The following is a 22,268-nucleotide window of genomic DNA, read 5'->3' as shown; positions in this document are numbered from 1 at the left end:
CAAAATATAAAAAACATTGAAAACCTACATACTGTATTTATGAATTTTACTGCTGCAAACAAAATATTATTTTATTAATAGAAAAAAATATATATTTATTTAGGCATCTCACTTAAAATTTAAACACTCAGGTGTTGTCTGAAAATTATGAACCAAAATTTAATGCATAATCATGACATTTTACATTTATGCTGTAAAAAAAACACAAAAAAACCTGTTATGCTAATATTGACTGACGTTCAAACATGTTTACACAGAATACTTGATGTTATCATGATTTTCATACAAACTATGTATGAAGATATGGATATCTGACTATGTATCTATCGATCTATCATCTATCTATCTATCGATCGATCGATCGATCGATCATAGGGATAGATAGATCCCTATGATTTATTGAAATGTCATTTCTGTTGCTCTTTTTTCATTTAACAGTCAGTGAAACAAATTTGATTTAATATACATGAGGTACAAAATAATACTGAGAGTGAAAAAATACAAAATTAATAGCAGTCATTGTGACAGGGAAATGCTTAGTGTCAGATTTCTAAGGCATCAGCAGAGACAGTTATTGCTTATTTCCATGGGATGGTAACAGCAAGCAGGTCTGTAGGTTGTGCTGCAGGTAGGTACAGAGCTTCTCTACAGTGCTTCTTAAGAGAAAGGCTTGACGATCTTCATGGAGATATAATTCTGCAGAGAGAAAAAATGGGCTTTTTAAATGCTGAATTAAATTCAGTATCCAAATATCCAAAGTGTTTTAGACAAAATACTTTAAGGGTTCTGATGGACACAACAAACTTGACTTCATTATCAGCAAAATGAGTGAACTTACGGGGAGGGAGTAGAAAAGGATCCCAAGGAACAAGAGTACAAGCAGGAGAAGAACTCCTAAAATGAAAATCCACTTGAATCTGCGCCACACTATGAACTTCATGGTCTTGCAAGGATTTGTAAACCAGAAGAATGAAGTGTCAGGGCGGCTGTTAGAGAATAGAGACACACAATTATTTTTAAATTAAGTATATTAATGTAAAACAGTTATTAATTTTTCTTTGGAGAGACATATTTTTACTTGGGTGGTTCCAGTCTGGGATTTATGTTTGGCTCTTCTCTGCCTTTCCCGGCTGGCCTTTCCTCCATCTCCTTCTCGTCCACTATTTCCAGTGTCATCTCGACTTTTCCCTGCAAATTTTTTAAAAACGAGGCCTTAAACAGGATCCCACAAAAATACACACATTTAAAAAATATGACAAATAAGTGTGCTGGAGACATGAACATACACCAAGTACAGGTTTTCCACCCTGCTCAATTGCACATGGCCACCAGCCTCGCACAGACTTCTGGGAGAAGAGTGAGGTGGGCTGTGATGCCATCATTCCTTGCAACATCTTCAGGCTGCACTTTTCTGGGGTCTTTGCAGGAGGGATGAGATTCAGTAAGTCCAGCTCTATTGACCCTGCAACATAAAATATGTACACGTCTGTGACAAAGCTGCAGAGCATATGTTATAGCAGTTGGCTCTTTTTAAGGCATTTCCTTCAAAATTTGGAATACTGTTTCACCTAAGTAGTCATCCAGGGAGAATTTGTCATTATCCCATATCTGGATGATTAATTTAGGAGGAATCCTAAATTCAGTTTTGTCCAGATTCCAAAAATGCTCCTGTATAAAGATAAAAATGTATTTCATTTATTCAAATTATAACTGGTTACATTATTAGCAAGAAATAAATTGGGGTTTTGTTGCTTATCCATGGCTTTACACACCTTTCTAGAGACAACACACAGCTGCTCTGCAGGTAGGTAGTCAAAGCCAAAGATGAACCTCCAGTTGAAATTTCCATCTCCATCCAGAGATCTGTAGTGGACATCAGTCTTCTGCTTGTTGTCCTCCATTCCTGGCATCCATCTAAAGAACAAACAAAAGCAATATGTCGCCTTCTTGTTGAACACAGTACAAGTGCAGAGTACAAATAAAGGATTAAAGTGAGAGACGGTACATTTAATATACCCTTTAACGTAGATGTCGCTCATGTTTTCTCCAGTGATGCTTCGTTCATCCAGAGTGACATCACTTGTGTTCCAAATGACAGCTCGCAAGAAGTACCTGTTTCAAGTATGCAATTATATTTCACCCCTTGGTGCATTACGTTAAGATATATGATTATTTTGTAAAGAGTTTCTTACTTCTTAGCTTTGCGTGGAGTGATTTCACACGGAGGCCCAGGCAAACCGAGCCTCTTGGGGAAAATGTCTACCCACATCTGAATTCGTCCCTAGATTTTTGAGAAAAGGGTTAAACAAAGCACAGCACATAACTAAGTTGCTCAAATCAAAATGCATGAATGAGTGTTAACCTGTGATAGATTTGGTTGGTGGGAGCTGAATAGGGTCCTGGTCTCTACATGCTCTTGTACCAATCCCTGGTCTCTGAGGACATGCAGCGCCAGCCTTTCCCTGGCCGGGCCCAAGTGCTGGTGTTGTTGTACAGTGTTGCCCTCTGCAAAGAATGCAGTCAGTGTTAATATCACTGAGAAAGCCTCCAAAGTAGCAAGGCAAAAAACAAACAGGACACAATTAAAACAACAATAGAGACAGCACACTCAATATGTGCTATGATAACAGGACTTTCAAGAATGGCTATACCAAATTCCTGCAGGTGGTATTCTCTTCCTGCGAAAGACAATGAGCTTCCATCACCCTCCATGCGTGGATTAGGGACGCCCCGCACTTTAGCCAGATTTTGGAGTATCTGAGAAGGCTTCAGCTGATCTCTCCACTGATTGATCCCAGATCTGCAAGACATTCGAACCGATGTTGATGTGTAACATCTCTTTTGATCAAAATGACTGGATACAAACAAAGCAGAGCTACAAAATTGTAGACTTAAGAAAATAAACAACTGAAGTGCACTTAAAGTACATACTTACACACAGTAAGTCTGTGGCAGGCCACAGCTAGGCCTGAAACGAGAGAGAAGCCTGTTTTCCAAATCGATGACTGTCTCACCCACTTTTTCATCTCTGCTCAGGAGGTCATAGTCATACACAGAAATCTTCAGATCCTTGTCTTGAGGCAGGAAGCAGGATAGCTCAAACATCCTGGAGAAAAGTATTTGAAATGCTTGAGTTTTCACTGTAAAATAATTGAATGTCAAAAATTTTTTTTTTTTAAAAAAACAAAACATCTCAACAGCATCTCACCTTCCAAACACAGGATTGAGGGTGTTAGGTTTGTAGTTATCTCTATCATCCACTGTTTTCCTCCCCAGCATAATCTTAATGTATGGGTCGCACTGAACGGAGAATGGATAAATAAATAATGTTGAAAGTATTTTTTCACAATTGTGATAAGCTGTGAGGTAAAATGTGCACAGGATTAAAGCAACATGGCTTATCAGCTGCAGCTTCATGTATGAGACGCACCATGCCGTTTGTATCCTTAGGCTGCAGGTCAGTACAGGACACCACATATATTCTGATCAGGCACTCCTGTGGTCCACTCTCAGGAAGCTCTCTGAACTGGCGAGGTGGCGCTGGCACGCCTGGGTCATCAGGCAGTGGGTAAATCTTGAATGAGCCCTGTGCACCACCAAAGAGAAAAGCATTGTTAGTTAAATTAAAATTGCAGGTTTCTCCAATGGCATCACAAAGATATCAGGGTTGTTGAAGAAATTATTTAGGGAAGCTCAATTCACACATTTTTAGCAGGTCAAAAGCATTTTTTTTTTTTTAAATTCTGTTTAATTTTTACTTTTCTACAGCTTTAAAGGATAAACCCTTCCAATTCTATCTTAGCTACCTAGGCACCACTGAAGAAGAATCAGGCTGGGACTTATGGACTTACTTATTTCCTCACTAGTATAGTTATAGCCTCTTTAGGCCTCTTAGGCCAGGTATCACTTATTGTTTCAGGCAAACCTGTTATTCTTAGTGGAGCCACCATCGGTTCCACCTTAAATTATTGTTTTAGTTTAACTGCAATTCCTAAATTGTCCACTAGATGTTACAAAAGGAGTATTGAAAATGGCTGTGTACTAGGGCTGGGTATCGTCACTGATTTCTAGAATCAGTTTGATTCTGATTCACAAGGTCCCGTATCGATTCGATCCACGATTCGATTAGTTTTGACTCAGACAGTCAGAAATATTATAATTCTGACCACTTATCAGTACATATCTATATTTTTATACCTATAAAAAGAAAGCTAACACTTGTGAGTCTTTTTAAAGGTGTAAGCATCACAGCAGATGCCTTTGTGTCAAAGTAACTCAGGATAAAACACAGAAAAACATGAAGATTTTCCTGGCCTGGGATTTTATAGCAGATGACCTTAAAAATATTGTGCAGTCAAAAACGAAGTGAAGCAGAGCAAAGTTACAGAGGTTTGATTAGAGACACAGCTAAGCATTTTGCAATTTTGAATAATTTTAAAAAGTTTCAATTTGTTCAGTATTGAACAGCAGAAATTAGGCTTTCTTGTCAGAAGTTAGTAAAAAAAAACAAAACAAAAAAAACCCAGCGGCTGACACTGTAGACTGGTGGGTAAAAAGTAGGGGTGGGTTTTGATTATCAATTTAGAGAGAGAGAGAGAGAGAGAGCTCTACATGAAGTGTGATTTTATCGTGGTGGAAGCAAAACAGCAAAAGTCAGAGGAAATTCCTGACGATGTTTATGTGAAGCGAAATGTGAAGTGTAGTTTGGATCGTCTTTGGCTGCTGGTTCAGTCAATATTGTTTGGAGAGAGATAAAACCTGCAGCTTCAGAATCTAGCACAAAGAGGACGTAAACACAAAGCGCCCGCCGACACTTCAAAATCAGTGAGCTGTCGGCTTTCAGCCCCGACGGCGTGTCCGCGAACGTGCAGTCGGGTGAGAAAGGCGACATTTCACTGATCTTTGTGCAGAATCCGTGTACCTGCTCTCATTTACTGTTTTAGCTGTTTGGTTGGAGAAATTCTGGCGTTTCGGGCAAAATAAATTTCTATTTAAAACTCGATTCAGGATTTTAATGAATCGATATCACGTTATCCAAGCCAGAATCGATTTTAATCGATAAATCGATAATCAAAACCCACCCCTACTGTGTACTTAGAATTTTACAAAATTTCACACTTCTTTACCTTGAACTCTCCCACCACTGAGGGATCATCTTCTTCATCTTCACTCTTTCCTCTCTGAAGTTTGAAAGTGCTGCAGAAATCAGTCAGCCTGTGGAACTCTTTAACCTCTTCTAATTCACAATTGTATACCTACAAAAACACAAAAAGCATTACAATTCACTGTTTGTTACAGCGAGTGAATTAAAAACTGGTCTATCACTTAGCTGTGGGGCCTCACAGAACACTCATGCTGGTTTTATTTAACAGAAAATGACTACAAAATCTTAAGTGCTTTCAGATCACAAGCCTGTCTGTCACAGTAATTTAGATGCAGGTTGTAAACCCATCACAAATTAGATCAGATTAGATCTTTTCTTTTTTCCACCGAGTGTAAAACACATCACCTGCAATTTGTCATATCCCTTTTTCAGGTAAGGTCCACACTTTTCCTGCTCCCCAGTGGAGGCATAAAACTTACTCCACCAGTCTACTGCCTCCTCCTCCTACACAACGCAAAAACAAATATCAATACATTTGGCATTTTTAAAATAGATGATGATATCCATTGGTCGACAACGTGTGACAAGAGAATTCTGACCTTTTCTTCTTGAAGCTATAAAGATGGGAGCAAAGAATACTTTTCATTAAAAAATATTATTTTTTAGATTTTTTTGTTGTTTTGTTTATGTGACATTTTATTTACCTCTGTTTTTACGATGGGTCTCCCCTCCATGTCTATGACAACATCTCCTTGGGCAGCAGCTATCATTGCCACTGCAAAGGTAATGCAATATATATATATATATATATAACAGACACTTATCTTATGAAGCTAAATATGCATGTGAGACTTCTGTGTCTGTGGATACCTCTAGCAGACATGCAGATTTCATTGTTAAGACGATACGGGTCACAGCGGAACTCCTCCAGACAGTCAATTGTGCACTGTCCCACGACAGGCTTCCTACCAAAAGGTCTGTGGTCGATCACCTTGAGCACGATGGGAGGGGCGTACATCTCATCTTTGGGAAGAAGCTAAGTGAACAGTGAGAAGACAGGCCAAATAAGGAAATATCTAAAGTTTATATATTTGAAGGTGTGTTATTCCTTCAAGGAAGACTTGGGGTTATTACCACTTTGAGTAGCAGCACTGATCCAGGAAAGTTGGGGTTCTTTTTGAAGTTCTTAATCACAGCAGTTTGAACGGTCTCACCACCACATTCAACTATCAAACTTGGGGACGATACTGTGGCCAACTGATATGTCTTCATGTTCCTCAACCCCCAAGTCAAGACCTACAAGCAAAAACAAATATTCATATTGCAAAAACTAGCAGGGCAGATAAGGAGAGCATCACACAAGAGGGCTTGAACAATTTAAAGATATACCTCAATCGCAGTGAGCTGCACAACTGGCCTGATTCCCTGAGGAACCATGTAGAGATTCTCCCCCCGCCGAGGAGGCACCAATGGAAAATCTCCATCATTAACCTGGAAGACAAGAACAGAGGGACCTCATTTATAAAACTTCCTAATGTTAAATTACAATTGAATCACTTAATTTTGGTGCTTTCTGTACCTTGTCCTTCAATATGAGCTCAGCAGCTAGCAATGCCTCTCCAGCACTGCGACCTTTTTTGGTGACTGGGAACCACAGCAGTTTAGGACTGACAGCCCCACTGGGGTTCAGTTTAACCACAGGGGGGCATGTGCAGCAGCCCATGGCCTCATCTTTACCCTAATGAATATAGTACAGACTTAATAAACCTGTATTATGTCGATTAGGGCCCAAAATGTGCTTTTCTAGGACACAGTTGTGTGTGTACGATTATGTAGTTTGATCAGAAGTTGAGCAGATTAAACACTGAACCTACCACTTGATCTTTGTCATACAGCTCCAAGACTACATCGGGAGGGTTGCAGGCGATGGTCTGTGGGTCTCCGTAGATTTCAATGTCATCAAAAATGAGAGTCTGATCCCATGTGGGATTCAGCGTGGTCTTTATGACTTCTGTGGTCTTGCTCACATGCAGAAATGACACATGAGCATAGGGGTCTAGAGAATCCAGAATACTCTTATTACCATACTTTCCAAAATTGTACCTCAGGAGTTGATTTTATTTATTGCTCCTTAATGGATTTACACTTTGTGTGCCTATCACAAGGCTTTGCTCTTACCCGAGAAGCTGTCTTTGTCCATGGCACAGAGATTTCTTGCCTGATAGACATAGACTCTCAGGTGGTAGATGTAAGATCCTGGGGGGGGAATTATTTTCTTTAAAACTGGATAACTCCTGAAATGGTAAAACCCTTATGGAACATCTGATAAGGCAGTTTATATGTATTTGGATTTGGGATATCAGTGTAGTGTCACACTAAGAGCAGTCAGTCGGGATGTAGTTCAAAGAAAACCTCTGCCTTTAATCAGCAACAAACAGGAATTTATTTTATCTGATTCAGCTACTTACGGTTAAAGTGGCAGGAAACAGTGGGTGTGTTGGCACCAAACACTTTGGCTGCACCCGTTTTACTGGCCTTCTCATCAACATCGACCCCCTGTTAACAAAACAAAGGAGCTTAACAGGAGACTTTTCTAAATATTGGAGCAAACTTTAAGAAATTTTAAAGCAACACAGCACAACAACCCAAATAAAATTGATTTTACATCTGACAGAAATGGGTACAGAATAGAGATTTATATTAAGCAGTTTTACTCAGGGTGCTTAAACTAGACCTACTAAAGCTCCTTCCAGTCTGAAGATGGCAGAGGCCCCAATGCAGTCTGATGGGACCATCTTTCTCCTCCAACGTCGGCGGCGGAACGTGTCAGAGGAGCGCTCTTTCCTGTGGAACTTCCAGCCAATCAGGGAAGAGTATTCCCAACCTTCCCCCGATCCTCGTCTCTAAAGAAGGAACAAAAGCCAAAAAATCCCACAATGAGATTACACCTGTGTGCTGAATCTAGTCTTTTCCTAATCTATGTCTTCCTCACCTCAGCAATAGCAGTTTTCTCAGATATCTTCCTTCTTTTTCTCATGAGTCTCTTCCTGCGGTGGACATGGTACATCTTCTCTGCTGGAGCCCAGGACTTTGGTTTATCATCAGGGGGAATGGTGACCCCATATTCCCAACCTAGTGTCAAAAAATACATATATAGTTAGACTCTTCCTTATTTGTAAGATGACAGTAGTAGGAAGAGAGGATGTACATTGTTAGGCCCATAACCTGTTGAACAAAGACAAATTATGACATTTTGCCCATATATACCACAGAAGAGTTTAGAAAAACAGTCAATATGTAATTAAAGTGCAGGCTTTAAGTCAAGAGATTAAATAAAGTAGTATTAACTTTTTAGGAATTATAGACATTTTCAAACATTCCCCCGTATTTACAGGCTGAAAGTGATTGCACAAACTAACATCATTTTAAATATAAGGATTGCTTCTGATTGATTGTCTGAAATCTAGAATCCATAAACATCACCAAATGATGTTTCCTCTTTGAGATGCTATGTCAGGCCTTTACTGCAGCTACCAGCAGCTGCTGCTTGTTTGTGGGTCTCTCTCTGCCTTCAGTTTTGTGTTTAATACCTGAAAGGAGCGCTCTGCTGGGATGAGATCAGGTGATTGACTTGGTCATTGAAGAATATCCCAGTTCTTTGCCTTGAGAAACTCTTGGCACATCATCAATAAACACCAGGGACCCAGTTCCACCAGGCGGCCATACATACCCATGTCATAACATGGCTCCACCATGGTTAAAAGAAAAGGTGAAACGCTTAGGACTTAGAGATTATTGCTTTTCTTAACCATGGAAAGAATTCCAACACTTCAGTTGTCTTCGGTGGTCTGTGCTGGCCGGTGCGTTTCTGTCCACTCCTATTGTTTTTGATGTCTCTTCTATAGGTTTATTTTATTTATATACTTATTTATTTATTTTCTGTTTACTGATGGCTTGTGTTTCAGTTTTAATGTTCATGTTACCTCTCTCATCGACAGCTCTGTTGCTATCGAAGCTCCAGTCATCCTCCCAGGTCCATCCAGGTGGACACTCAAAGTCCCCTGGGCTCTGAACCTTTTCACCATTCTACACAAAATAAAAAGTTTTTATTAAATGATACAGAAACTTAAAAAGCCCAACTGATTTTATTAATGCTTCATATTATATACCAGTCGGTCTCTAATTCTGTAAAGTTTTTAACAGCTATGTGTTGCATTTGGAAGGAATAAAAGAGTTGAACATGTTTGGATACTCATGGGAACTACTCAAAAACTCAGACTTGGGTGATAGACGTCTGCAGCAGCTTTGAGGTTTTTGGGCTCTTATGCAGCCCAAACACTCAATGTGGTGTCATTATCATTACTAGCAGGCCCACTAAAAACTACAAATGGTGCCAGAAAGACAGCAAAAATCACGCCAATACAACCACAAAGAAATCAACCTGTCACAAGTACACAGTAGTAAAGTAGAAACTGATAACATTGGAACAAGTATGCATAAACAGGCTTTGTCGTGCTATCTTCACCCACATATTTCAGATAGGGCTTTAAAATCTAAACGTGTGTTTTATATGTCTGTGGGTAAGACCAGTATAGCATACCACGTCTGTGTAGGGCTCTGCAGCAGGTTTCCACTCACCACCAGGAAACCGTGTTTCATTCTCAAAAACCTCATCTGTGAACTCTGTGTGGCCTGCATCTGCTTCTGTCAACAGACTTTAGAAAACACCACCATAGCACTAAGGTTAATAAGAGGCTGTCTGACTCAGGCAAAAGTTATGTAGGTCCACGATAAACAGATCAGAAGAGATCAGGAAAGCAGGCTTCAGATAGCTAAGGCTATTTACTCAAACTTCAGTATGAGGCTGTAAGCACTTTAGAGTCAGAAGGCACAAAGGGAGGGAAGGAGAAGAAACCAAAATGTTGGCTGATGCCAAATTCCTGTTCATTTCCTGTAATTGTGATGATAATTTGGTTCCTAGCGTTGGCTGGTACCCTCAGTCATTTGAGAGCACACAAGGGATTGTACCTGACAATTTGACCCACCAACAACAACAATCAAAAGCAGGAATAAACAGCTTCTCAGAGGAAACTGTGCAAAAATAACATTAGCCATGCAAAAAACCTGGTAATCAGATTCTGAGGAAAAGCAGGAGAGAAGACCAGATGGAAAACAAAGAAATATATTAAAAAAAAAAAAAAAGTTAATAAAGAAACAGAGAGAAAGAGAGAGTTTGTATATGTAAGTGAAAATGTGGTATTTAACCTATTAAAAAAAACACTGGGCAGAGATTGTTTCTAATAATTTGTCTCATATCACTATTTTCTGCTGTGCAAAGACTGACAGCAATTCTTGGAAATTCTTTCTCTGTTAATTAAGTAAGTAAGTAAAATTTTATTTATATAGCACCTCTTAAGATAGATATCACAAAGAGCTTCACAACAAAAAGTGCAAGAACATTAAAGTTTAATAGATGACGGGTTTTTTTTCTTCTTTTTAAAGAGACCACTGAGTCCACAGAGCTCAGGTACAGTGGGAGAGAGATCCAGAGTCTGGGGCCACTCCTACAAAAGCTCTGTAGCTTGTATGACAGACAGTCATCAGGCCCTGATCACATCCTGACCTCAGGAACCTGCTGGGGACATTTGAATGCAGAGGTCTAAAAGCGGACCGAAACTACCAGCAGTATGGCATGTGAGTACTTAGAAGACTTTGTTAGAAAGTGGTTCTGGGTTTTGGTTAAGACAACTGAACAGCAAGTTAAAAGTAGACAGACATATCTGTAGACAGAAAAACATAAATCTGAAGTTCACATCTGGGCGTGACTGCAAGTGTTGATTTATAACGTCAAGTGGAGCGTGACATTTTGAGCACCATGTGACCCACTTTTAGCCACAACTGCCAAAATGAGTCCAGTCCAGGCCCAAACTTATCTGCTTTCTGGTTGAAACAAGAAATTAAGATCAAACAAACAAGTGATGTTTTCACTTTGATTACATGCAGTTTTAGCTCCATAGTGTACTGGCTCAACCATTCAACTATCAAGTGAAAGCTCCCTAGTTTTGATCCTAGGAGGAGAAACGAATCCCTTTTGGGGTTGCTTCAGAAACGGAAACTAGTGTAAAAATAAGGGAGTAGCTGGAAATTCCTTTTTTTCGACTTATATGCATTTTGTTTTTGTTATAGCCTCAATGACATCCCTTACATTCTAGAACACACAGCTTGCTGAGTCTTAACCTTTCCATAAAAGATACTGGAGTATAAACAGGATAGTAGGATAGTATGTCCAAGTGCACTGCAACAGGATGTACGCAGTTGATTGAAAGGGCTGCGAGTGTGTGTGTACTTGTATGATTACTCACCATCTCTCAGGATCAACAAACCAGTCTCCCTCCCATTCCCATCCACGTGGCGGCAGAAAGCGTTCCTGCTTGAGCTTCACCTTTCCAGTTACATCGGAGAACTTATGACGTCCAACCAAGCCAGTGGTACCCCATTTGCCAAACACCTGAGCCTGGTTCTCATACTACAGAGGGGAAAAAAGGAACAGTGTATTCAAGCGATAGTTTATACAATCCCCTCTAAAGTAAGCAGTCACAAATGTTTGTATTTATTTCTTCAGAAACAAATGTTTCGCATAGATACTGTACCATTTCAGCGTACACACTGAAGTTTCCCTCTGAGAAAGTATTGAACTTTTTCTCTTGGGCAGAGAGACCGAGCCACATGTTGATCCTCAGCTGAACCGGGATCTTCAGACCTTTTTCTTTGTCCATGGGATACTGAATACAAGAATTAAATGGCATACAAAATATACTGTAAAACCTGAATTATTGCAAGTTGTTAAAGAAACATTTATGACTTTTTCTTTACCTGCATGAAGACGGTCTGAGTCTTTCCACAATGTTTGCCACAGGCCTCGTCACTGAAGTTAGAGTACAGGATCTGGCTGGCTGGGACTCGGGCATAAGCCACACGCTTCTCTCCTCTCAACATCCATATGATCACATCTGGCATGCTGTTCTGAGGCTGAAGGAGACATGAAACATTTCAATTACACAAAGTTTCGATCCTGTTTTAGAGCTGCACTATATTGTACTTTTGATAACAATGACGCCCTGGACATTCTTTAGCAGAGGAAACATTTTCTCACCTCCTCTGCCAGCTGCTTGAGTCTGTCCAACCAGTCTTCAATTTCACCAACAGTCGCCTTGACGTCTGTGGCTTCTTCTCTCACCCGAGTGGCCATCTGCCTGATACTTTCCACAGTGGCATCACGCAGGCTTTTTATTTGGAGATCCAGTTCTGTAATGTTTTGCTGTTCCTCCAGAACTGGAAGCTGCAAACTGTCACACACACATCAGATTATTTAGCTTTAACAGCCACCTATAAATGTATCTGTCCTAACAGAAAAAAACACAGCTGTCTAACAATAATCTACATCAAACCACTACTTCATGCAACTGAAAGGACTAGTGTAGGATCTGCCTGGTCTCGTCTTACTTGCTAAGGTCCTCAATCAGGCAGTTGATGAGTTTAAGCCAAATTTCAGCTAGGCGTGTCTCAGGAATTTTGGCTAAGATGGCTGTTTTAAAAGAAATAAGGTGAGACTCCTGAAACAAATCACAAAGCGTAAAGGGGAGAGATTAATGAGCAGCAGAAATATTATGAAATATTATGTCTGTGTGCTATTCTCACCAGCCTCTCAGCAATGAAGAGGAGAATATTAACAGAGTACAGGCGGTAGCTGATGTCCTCCCAGTACGAAGTGAGAATCACAACAGGCTTAGTGTCAGCCCAGGGTAGGTAATAGTAGTGATTACCTGCACCATACACAGTAAATGTGCTGTTTTATTATTTATTTTACACACACATTAGGAGTTTATGACTCGGTATTCCAAACACTTACAGTGAGGTTGACAGTTTAAGTAATTTAGTAATATATATTTGACTTAAATAACAATTTAAAAAAAACACATGCCTACCTAAATTCCCTTAATGTCATGAAAATATCAAAACTACGTCATAGTCCATAAACAAGCTAAAAAAAACAACTAAGTACCATCAAAAACAGCAAAACTGTACTGGGTGGTGGACGCCAGGGGCTTGCAGGTGGAATCCAGCTTGTTCCCATAATTACCGATGCTGACCTCAAACTGGATTGGTTCACCAGGCTCTTGGAGCATGCATGCGCTGTGGAAAACTGCGCACAGGGAGTACTTCCTCCTCCGCTGGTATTTCTGCAACCAATTAAAAAAGATGTGGGAGTGTTATAATTTAATTCCACACTGTTGGTTAGAGGTATTCTATCCCTGTTCAGGACCACATTTAGATTACATAAATGAAAACAAACTGCTGGTTTTTGTTTCTGCTTAGGGATGTTCACACCATCAGTTTAAAGGCACCTTGCAGTTTACTGGAGTAAATACAGCATGACAGGGTTACGGTGAGCGGCGTGAGTACCTGTGCGACCAAGATGTCATCACTTGAGATGTCATCCACATTTTTATCAGTCTTTCCATCCAGCTGAGTGGACAGTTGAACAAGGACCCTCCCCCTGTATGCGACCCCTTCTCCCTGAAAGAGTTGAAAATGCAAAAACATGAATATAAAATGAAATGAATACTAATGAGAGTGAAATATCATGCAGAAGTTCTGGTTGGTGCTACCTTTCCATGGTTGAGTTCATCGTATGGGTCAGGCAGACCTGAGTACTCTCTCGGGCTGCCATACAGGTTGACGTAGCAAGGCCCAAAAGCTGGGAGAAAACCAACTTCTGATGCAGCTGTGCTCACTGTAACACACAGAAAAAACAAAAATCCACCAGGAGGATTTACAGGTAAGGTTAGATACATAAAGAGAAGGAGCGAGTTAAGCAGTCCCTTCATAAGTTTTATGATCCAAACTTAGAGTCTTTTTTTACATAAAAGAAGATAAATCAAGCCAGTAACTGTTTAGTACATACATTCGGTGACTGTGTTGGAATTTTCAGCCTGTGTTTCTGTTTTGAATGAATTAAAAAAAAAAAAAGCGGTATTACATTTCATATCACAACATGGACTTAAACCAGTGAGTGACAAAAATCTAAACAATACTGTATGATTACCTTCAATCTCTCCGCCAGAGGAAGATATCTTGCTTAGATTCAAAAATGCTGTTCCTATGGCATCATCCTTGGTTAGACGATCCCTGCAAAGAATATATATACATGTCAGATAGTGGTCATGTTATTGTTACCCATGTCTGTGAATGAATGTCAGTGCTTACCAGTCATACATAGTCAACTTGATGCATTCGCACATGGAGGGAAACTACAGAGGCAGAGGTTATTTATAATGGAGATTAAAGTCTCATTCAATTTTGAATCAAAGCTTCTTTTTAATATGCATCTTTATTACCTTTACTTGAAGACTGATGAATTGGTTAAACTCTGGATTCGCATTTTTCTCAATTATTTTGGTAGAACCCTAAAAAGACAAAATAATAATGTTAAATGAACTATGATTACATTGAGGGAAATTTTTAAAAACTTTAATCTAACATGAAATACCTTCTTCCCAGCAAAGCTGACTTCCAAATATGGATCCACCAAGTTTTTCCTGTCTCCATCCCCTCCAAATACCTGTTTTACTGTCTGAACAAAGGCATCATCCACTGCAACACAAAACAGAAGCTTCTTAAACGGATTTCAATGCATCAGCCCATGAGAGCTGCAGAAATTTAATCCCCGGTACACCACTTACTCTGTGGCATATCCTCGGCACGATAGACTTTAAGGTTCAGAGTGGCTGATCGCATCGTGACTCCAGCTGGCACCAAAAGATTGTTCTCTATGTCATCTTGCTCCTCATTTGACTCTCTCTTCTCAGTCTGTACGCAAGAAGCAAGAGCAGAGCAGAGCAGAAGAGATGTTTATTTTATTAACACTGCATTAAGAGAAAGGTGTTTTGATTTTGAGGAAGAAGGTACTCTTACCGATGGTTCATCTCCAGTAGCCACAACAATTATGCTGACTTTCAGGTAGCCTCTAGGCCCCAAGCTCGAATCATCAAGATCACTGAGGAGGAGCCATTTCCTCATTATGGCGTGACCTGGATATGGTGTCATATTCAACATGTTCAAACATCTACCTGCAGTGTATAGAAAGGGAACTTTCCCAAAACGTGCATACAATACCAAAATACTCACTAGGTTCGTCGTAGATGTAGCCAACATCAAGCTGGATAGGAAAGAAAAATGTCAGACTACTAATTCATCCTTGAACTGTGAAACAACGAATGCAAAGTTTAGTATTTAAAAGCATTTTTGACACACCTTGAACTCTCCAATTAGACTGTCAGATCTGAGGGAGAAGGAGTCATAGACCTGTGGAGAAAAAATATGAGATGGAGAAATGATTTGATTGTAAAATCGCATAACAGATGGTACAATATACAAATTTTCTGTAAAAACAAAACAAACAAACAAACAAAATACAGTATTAAATTAAATATAACTTATCTGCATACCCGAATGTTGATGCTCTCATCAAACAGTTCTGACGGTAGCATGTTAAGATTGTAGAAAAACATCTGGAGAAGAGAGAGAGACAACTGTGTGTGCACAGTATATTTCTATGCCAGAAGCACGCTAATATAACTTTTTGTGGCAAATCACACAACTTACATTTGCTTTTAGCTGAGATTCTTACTGTACATTCTGGCAAAAGCTGAGATGAGGTAAATGCAAATGCAAATGAGAGGGATTAGTTATACTGCAAGAGAAAGCTGAAAGGACTCCTTCAGTATCTACAGAAGGCGACTCTAAAGCTGCTGATAAAGAGAGAAATATCACAGGAGGTTATTAAAGCTCACAGAAGTGGCAAGGAAAGTAGACAAAGGAAGGCTAAAAATAGAAAAGCAAGGTCAAAAGCAAAAGTATGCAATCAGTAACAAACTTCTCAAGAGTCATTTCTGGACGAGTTGAGTATCTTTGCGTGGCCATAGATTCATTACCTCATCAAAGAACGGGTTGTTCCCTCTCCTAATTCTCGTCCTGTGGGTCTGTCCACATACACTCACTTTAACCACAGGCTTGATGTTGTTGCCAGGCAGCTGTCTACCCTCGACAACCCGAACACGGATCTGTTTGAAAAGGTAACATTTTTTTTATTTATTTGGGTTACTTTACTTTTTCTGCCAACTTTTAAAGTACAATCCAGCTCAATTAAATATTGGAAAACTGTGGATCAACAATATTGTCCCAGAGAAACTGAAGCAGAACCAGAAAAGTTGTTGACATGTCTGTTTCCTGTTTGTCTATTCCCTGGCACTGGCTTACGTGTTAAGCAGTACTGGTGAAACTTTCTGTCATTTATGTGATTAACAATAACATTTCCTTCTTAGAGTGATATTTGTCATTATCTAGGCGTAGATTAAAAATAATTGCAAGTCAAACAATACCTGGAAGTCCTGAGGCTTATTGGCCAGGGCTCTGTGCCTCTTACGCCTCAGACGGATAGATTGTCTGGATTTCCCAGGGTGGCCTGGTAAAGTGGCAGCTCCTGAGCCTCCACCCTGACCTCCCCCATCTGTGTCTGCTTCTCCCTCATCACCCTCATCACTCCCTTTTTGGTGCAAAATCAGAAAGAAAAACATGAAATTCATTATTATTCTACTCATGCTAAGCTTCAGTCCTGTGGTGACTAATATGTCTCGGCGTGCAACTGGTTATTTAACCCGATGCAGTGAACAGCTCTATTTTTTCTTAAACAACCATGTTTTAAGACATATCCCATAACTGTGGAAAAGATGTTGCTCATTTTCAGATAGGTCATTTGACCTACTGGCATCAAGTAGATAAAAGAACTAAGGAGATTGCTGAAACAACTAAAACTGTGTTACACACTGTCCAACATGTCATTAAAACCTACAAGGATCATGGTGAATTATCATTTTTGTGGAAGAAATGTGGTCAGAAATAAATCTTGAATGATTGTGACCATAGATCACTTAAATGTTTAGTGATATCAGAGTGTAAAAAATCATCAGTAGAACGCATGGTTGTTTTTAACAGTGATAGCTGGAGCATTTTCACGCATTCAATGCAACAAGAACTCAAGGAATTGGGACTAAACTTCTGTGCAGCTTTAAGAAAACCATGCATCAGTGAGGTCTAAGGAGCCTGAAAAGAAGGCGACTGGATTTTTAAAAAGTTTTTAAAGATGTTTCACCTCTTATCTGAGAAGTTTCTTCAGTTCTAAAACCACATGGTGGAGAGTTCAGGTTATTTAAACCCTAGTGGGAGTTGTCCCTTAAGACGGTTGCTGACCCACTATTAATCATCTCATGAGCCAAGGTATGAAGAAAAATGTTGCGTCATTACCACCAGCGGTTTTGGGTGACGCCATTGCGTACCCTTGCCTCACCGTATCATGTGACCTACTGATGTCATCGAATGCAAGATGTCAGTGGGAGTTGAGGCACCAGGAAAGGGATCTCAAGACTACATTGTTGGTGGGTAATCTTCAGTGTCATAAGCCACCCTCTCTGTGTGTCAGTTGACATTGATGGCCTAAAACTTTTCAAGCTCCTTTGACTCCCATAACCTTGATGACTGAGAATCTACACAGACATGCATCATCAAGGCTAATCGGAGTGGGATGTTCTTCAGTTTCCTAGTGAACATGAACTTTGTTGCAATGATAAACAGTCATGTGGTATGATGAATCCAGATTTTGCATTTTCCAAAGTGATGGGTAGTGAAGGTGAAGCCATTCACACACCATACCTAGGAAGCATGTTCAGGAAGCATGAGACATTATTTTCACACTTGGTTTTGGCTACCACAGAGTCCAGACCTTAGCCCCATTTAGAATCTCTGGGATTGTCTGGAGAAGACTCAAGGATCCAGCTTTCCCATCATCAGTATAACATCTTGGTGTACAATTAATGCAACTATTCATGGAATGTAACTTTGCATATCTCAGATAGACAGACAGACAGACAGATAGACAGATAGACAGATAGACAGATAGACAGATAGATAGATTTTAGTCTTCTTACCAGCATCCAAATGAGATATGTCTCCATCAGTTTGATCATTTAGGTTTGAAGTGGCATTGATAGGTGACTCATACCCAATGATCAAATTAATGACTGCCTAAAAAAAGAATACATTCTTAATTACCACCCATCACAATGTAAATCTGTCCAGCTATATTGCATTTCCCAAAAACAACTGCACAATAAGTAGGATCACGCTATTAATTAAAGGTATTCACCCCAAAAGACTGCTGCTTCTCATTGACAAGTGGTATGTTCTTGGATGGGAGGGATTTCGCATGACCACTGGCCAAGTCTTTCAGTGAGATTCTTGCAGAACCAATAAATCTGAAAAGCAATCACATTCATTTCCATTCACATTCACTCAAGTCATACGCCAATCAAGGAAACCATCAACCTCTTTCCAATCGATAAAACTAAGGATGCTAGTGATGCTTTGCTTCCACAATTTGTGCTGAAGAATTACCACAGGCAGGAACTGGACTCACTGTTTGTGACTGTAATTGCTCGTTGCTGTGGATACCTAAAAGTTTCCACTTCCCAGTTTCACTTCTTCATATAAATATAACAAATCAAGCAACAACACCGACATTGTTACTTTATTAAAAGGAAATTATGTAATATATGTAATAATGACAATAGCTTGCAACACACCGGGCATTTTTATAAATCATAGCATGGGCGCATGGGCACATGGGTACAGCTGTGGCTCAGAAGGTTGAGCACTTTGTCTACCAGTGGAAAGGTTTGTAGTTCAATCCCTGTAGTTTGCATGTCAAAGCAATCTTGGGCAAGACTGAGATACCCTCAGCTGGTCCATTGGAGAGTGAGCACGTCTGCGCTTGTGACATCAGGGTGTTGTGTTTATCTTGTCAACCCCATTAACCTGTTCTCTCACTTATCTGATCTATTCCTAATGCTGATTGGTTGTTGACGGCTTGCTGCACAAATATAAACCCAGAGAAGGTGGGATTAAGATTGAACTTTATTATCATTACACGTGTATAAATACAGGGTAACAAAATACAGTACTATAAGTACAGCATGATGGTTGGCAACTGGTGTCTTTGACTTTTTCACTAGCTTTATCTTTCTATTGTTTTCTTAGCTTTGATTATTAAGTATAGTTAAAGTTGGGAGTTCTCAGCCCTAGTGTTTTTAGCTTTGGTTTATGTTAGTCTAGTTTTCCAGACCTAGTTTAGGGGAGAAGCCTGAATCCAATGCCCCGCTGTGTGGCTGATGTGGTTGGCTCATGGTCTTCTTCCTCTTTTGTTTGTTTCTAGTTGGGAATTCTGTGTATTTTTGTTTCTGTTTGTCCTTTGGGAGTAACTATATTTCCGTTATTAGTAGCTTGTTGAATGGCAGCAGTGTTGTTGCATCTGATGTGCTGGGTTCCTTTGAGCCATAAATTTAAGGACTATAACAGGGCGAATGTGGCTTTATAGTACAAAGAGCTGAATGCTAAGTTAGAGTAGAAACCACTATTTAGGTTCATTTACCAAATGACTGTAACTCAATTTGAACTCAAAGATTAATTCCAGAGCAAGTTTTCCTCTGATGTCACTTTACTCATTTTGTTAAAAGGGAGATTTGCATAAAGCAGTTGAACTAGTTTATGAGGAAAACCCATAAAGATGGAAACCATTAACATGTACCACAGGCATGTGCTCTATGCCCAGTTTAACAATGAACAAATGCAGAGCCAAAGAGGTGGGAGAACAGTCTTATAGTAAGTAAAGAACATGAGAACGGTCGCTTTCATGAGTCGCTTTCACAATTTTCTCTGTGGTTCTCAACGGATGTGGGATTAGTTGAGATTGCACAGAGCTTAGAAAACTTGTTCTTGGCAGAAAGTGTCATCTGTGGAAAGAATCTGGGATGGTAAATTACTGCCCCTGGCACACTGTGCAAGGAAAACACAGTATAAGGATAATGAGTATACATAACTTCTACTGCGAAAGAAAACTTTAAATTCTAGTGTCAAATATTTGTAGCTGCTCTACTAAAGAGAGGATTTTTACTTTAAAATGTCTAACCATTTTTTTTGGTATACACAGGTATTTTCCACTACTAATGTATGGCTTTTAAAGACAGCTGAGGAAATACCAAAATAAAATGTCCCAAGGGAAACTAGGTCTCAAAACTGCGAGTTGAGCAGCTGGATTTGCCTTCTTTTAACTGCAGTACAGATTAGACATCCCTCTTCGGTTCCCTGAATCACACTCCTTCTCTTTCCTATTATGGATTTTAGATGGGGGTAACGGTTGGTTAAAAAAAAACAAAAAAAACCCACGTTTCCTGATTTTTGGCATTACTGTCTGTTAACAATGACAAACGTGCCGATGACAAGGCAGCACAAGCTTCCCCTCTCATGCAGTTTTGGAAAAGCATAAAGTGCTTGTGTAGCTAAGGCAGACAGTCTTCACCCACTACCCCCACCCACCCCCACACCCCTTTTGCCTGCCTGGAATTTATACTGTGTACAATCAGTCAATGCAGTGACTCAATGGAAATTTTATTACTTGGTCTCCTTTCTTGTCTCCACTTTTTAAAAACAAAAGAACCCAGACTCTCTGTGTTATGTGCATATCTGTCAAACACATTAATGAGGATTATTAAAGTGACTAATAAGCAACAGTTTGAGTTTCAAGAAAGAAAAGTGAAAAGGAACAATTTTTTTCCCTTTTAAGGAAAAAATTTTTCAAATGCTGGATCACTATTGTTCACCATAGCAAGTCTTAACATGGACGAGTCAGTCCTGGAGTTAAACATACCAGTGAAGTTTCAACATGCTGCTTTGCTCCTCGGGAAAAGATCATAATAACTGTTTTCAGCCACACGCTGGGAGTTATAATGTTGGTCATCGGTGCACAGCTACCATGAAACTCTGCTACACTGATTATAATTACATGTCAAAAGGAAAAACCACTGAGTTGGGATGAGGTTTTCCCTTTAAGTTATTACCACAGCCATAACATGCATGTATATCTGTAATGACTAGCTGCACTCAAATGAACTTGCTGACTCAGAGACTTTGTCATGATGGGTTAAGTACTGATTCAGTGCCACACGCCAGTCTGGTTTAAGACAACTAAGGCTGCCATCACTTTAAAACAGACACACATTCATGACTAAATCAACATGCAAATGTGATCATTTTTCCACCCATTGCTCTCCGTGCACATACTTGTCTTTTCCGATTGTTTCGTAGTCTTTTACAACCACGTTGACGAATGAAGATGCATCCAGAGGGCTGCCTTTCAAATCAAATTCAAACACCTGTAATTACAAATAAGGGGCATTTGGAATCAATCACCAGCAGGGAGTCATGTTGACAACATACACATCAACATACTATCACACCCAAACATTAAAGTTTACTTTCAGTTTACACTTACTTCATTCCAAACTGGATTGAGCTCATTATCAACTGCTTTGGTTTTCTTTTTTTCACCTGTAAGAAAAAATGACAAAGCAATGATTTATATTACTTTTTTAAAATATCTTCCTCCCAAGCATTTTGAAGTTTAACAGTGAATAGGAGCGACCCATAAAACTCTCAAACCAACGCCAAACTTATTTTTCAACTAAAAATAACTGCTGCACAATTTTACAATCCTGAGGGAGTTTTTATTACAATAACAATGCAAGCCTTCTCCTTTGGGAGCCGTGGGTTATTCTGACCTTATAAGGATGCATCTTTGTTTTGTGAGTCACAGCCAAAATGTTCAGCTGCAATAAACGTTTAAGTGATCACAACCAAAAGATGTTAACCTGACAGAAAGTGAAACACTGTATGCATGCTCAATTTCACCTAGAAAAGAAGTGGCACAGTATACAGCAGGAAGAGTTAAGGTAATAGTTATCCTGAATAATTTTCTTACCTCTAAAGATCACCGAAGCTATTGGATCTGGGTTGCCAAGTTTCTTTTTGGGTATCCCGCTGGCGGATTCAACTATGACCCGCAGCATGTTGATAGAAGTCCAAAAAAAAAACCACTCAAACAAAAGCTTTATATTCCGCTGAGAGAGAAGGTGCCATCATAGGAGGAACTGAGACAAAGTTTAAAGCAGAGGAGGAGAGGGGCGGATACCAATCACCTTATGAGTCACAGCAGCCA

The 22,268-nt window shown here is 39.7% G+C and overlaps 1 protein-coding gene across 2 annotated transcripts; it reads right to left on the bottom strand.

Annotated features, from left to right (window-relative positions):
* Positions 1-143: 143 nt before the first annotated feature.
* On the bottom strand, positions 144-22,261 carry myofl (myoferlin like). Of its 2 annotated transcripts, XM_084947934.1 has the most exons (54): positions 22,032-22,258; positions 21,546-21,601; positions 21,335-21,426; positions 18,366-18,474; positions 18,148-18,244; positions 16,546-16,709; positions 16,099-16,227; positions 15,613-15,675; positions 15,419-15,469; positions 15,293-15,323; positions 15,080-15,195; positions 14,848-14,974; positions 14,655-14,758; positions 14,503-14,571; positions 14,372-14,415; positions 14,211-14,293; positions 14,070-14,105; positions 13,774-13,898; positions 13,568-13,681; positions 13,167-13,344; positions 12,803-12,927; positions 12,608-12,717; positions 12,258-12,450; positions 11,978-12,133; positions 11,755-11,886; positions 11,467-11,630; positions 9,705-9,819; positions 9,088-9,190; positions 8,097-8,236; positions 7,843-8,007; positions 7,573-7,660; positions 7,283-7,360; positions 6,979-7,160; positions 6,684-6,842; positions 6,494-6,595; positions 6,239-6,400; positions 5,975-6,140; positions 5,809-5,879; positions 5,704-5,718; positions 5,510-5,608; positions 5,127-5,255; positions 3,431-3,586; positions 3,209-3,300; positions 2,936-3,106; positions 2,652-2,800; positions 2,363-2,505; positions 2,193-2,281; positions 2,017-2,112; positions 1,773-1,914; positions 1,569-1,668; positions 1,287-1,462; positions 1,079-1,188; positions 839-986; positions 144-696 (listed from the first exon to the last, which is right to left on the bottom strand). In XM_084947934.1, exons 1-54 carry the CDS (start codon positions 22,117-22,119, stop codon positions 658-660), a joined length of 6,141 nt encoding a protein of 2,046 aa, XP_084804060.1. In that variant the 5' UTR covers positions 22,120-22,258; the 3' UTR covers positions 144-657. The 2 variants fall into 2 exon arrangements, with proteins under 2 accessions (XP_084804060.1, XP_084804059.1); XM_084947933.1 differs by having other exon boundaries at positions 1,773-2,112; positions 22,032-22,261.
* Between the last annotated feature and the right edge of the window lie 7 nt (positions 22,262-22,268).

Source organism: Perissodus microlepis, chromosome 13 (genome assembly GCF_051167445.1).
Source record: "Perissodus microlepis isolate ML-2025 ecotype Zambia chromosome 13, ASM5116744v1, whole genome shotgun sequence".
Classification (NCBI taxonomy): domain Eukaryota; kingdom Metazoa; phylum Chordata; class Actinopteri; order Cichliformes; family Cichlidae; genus Perissodus; species Perissodus microlepis.
Note: the sequence above shows the minus strand (reverse complement) of the source record. Positions and strands in the feature narration are given on the sequence as shown.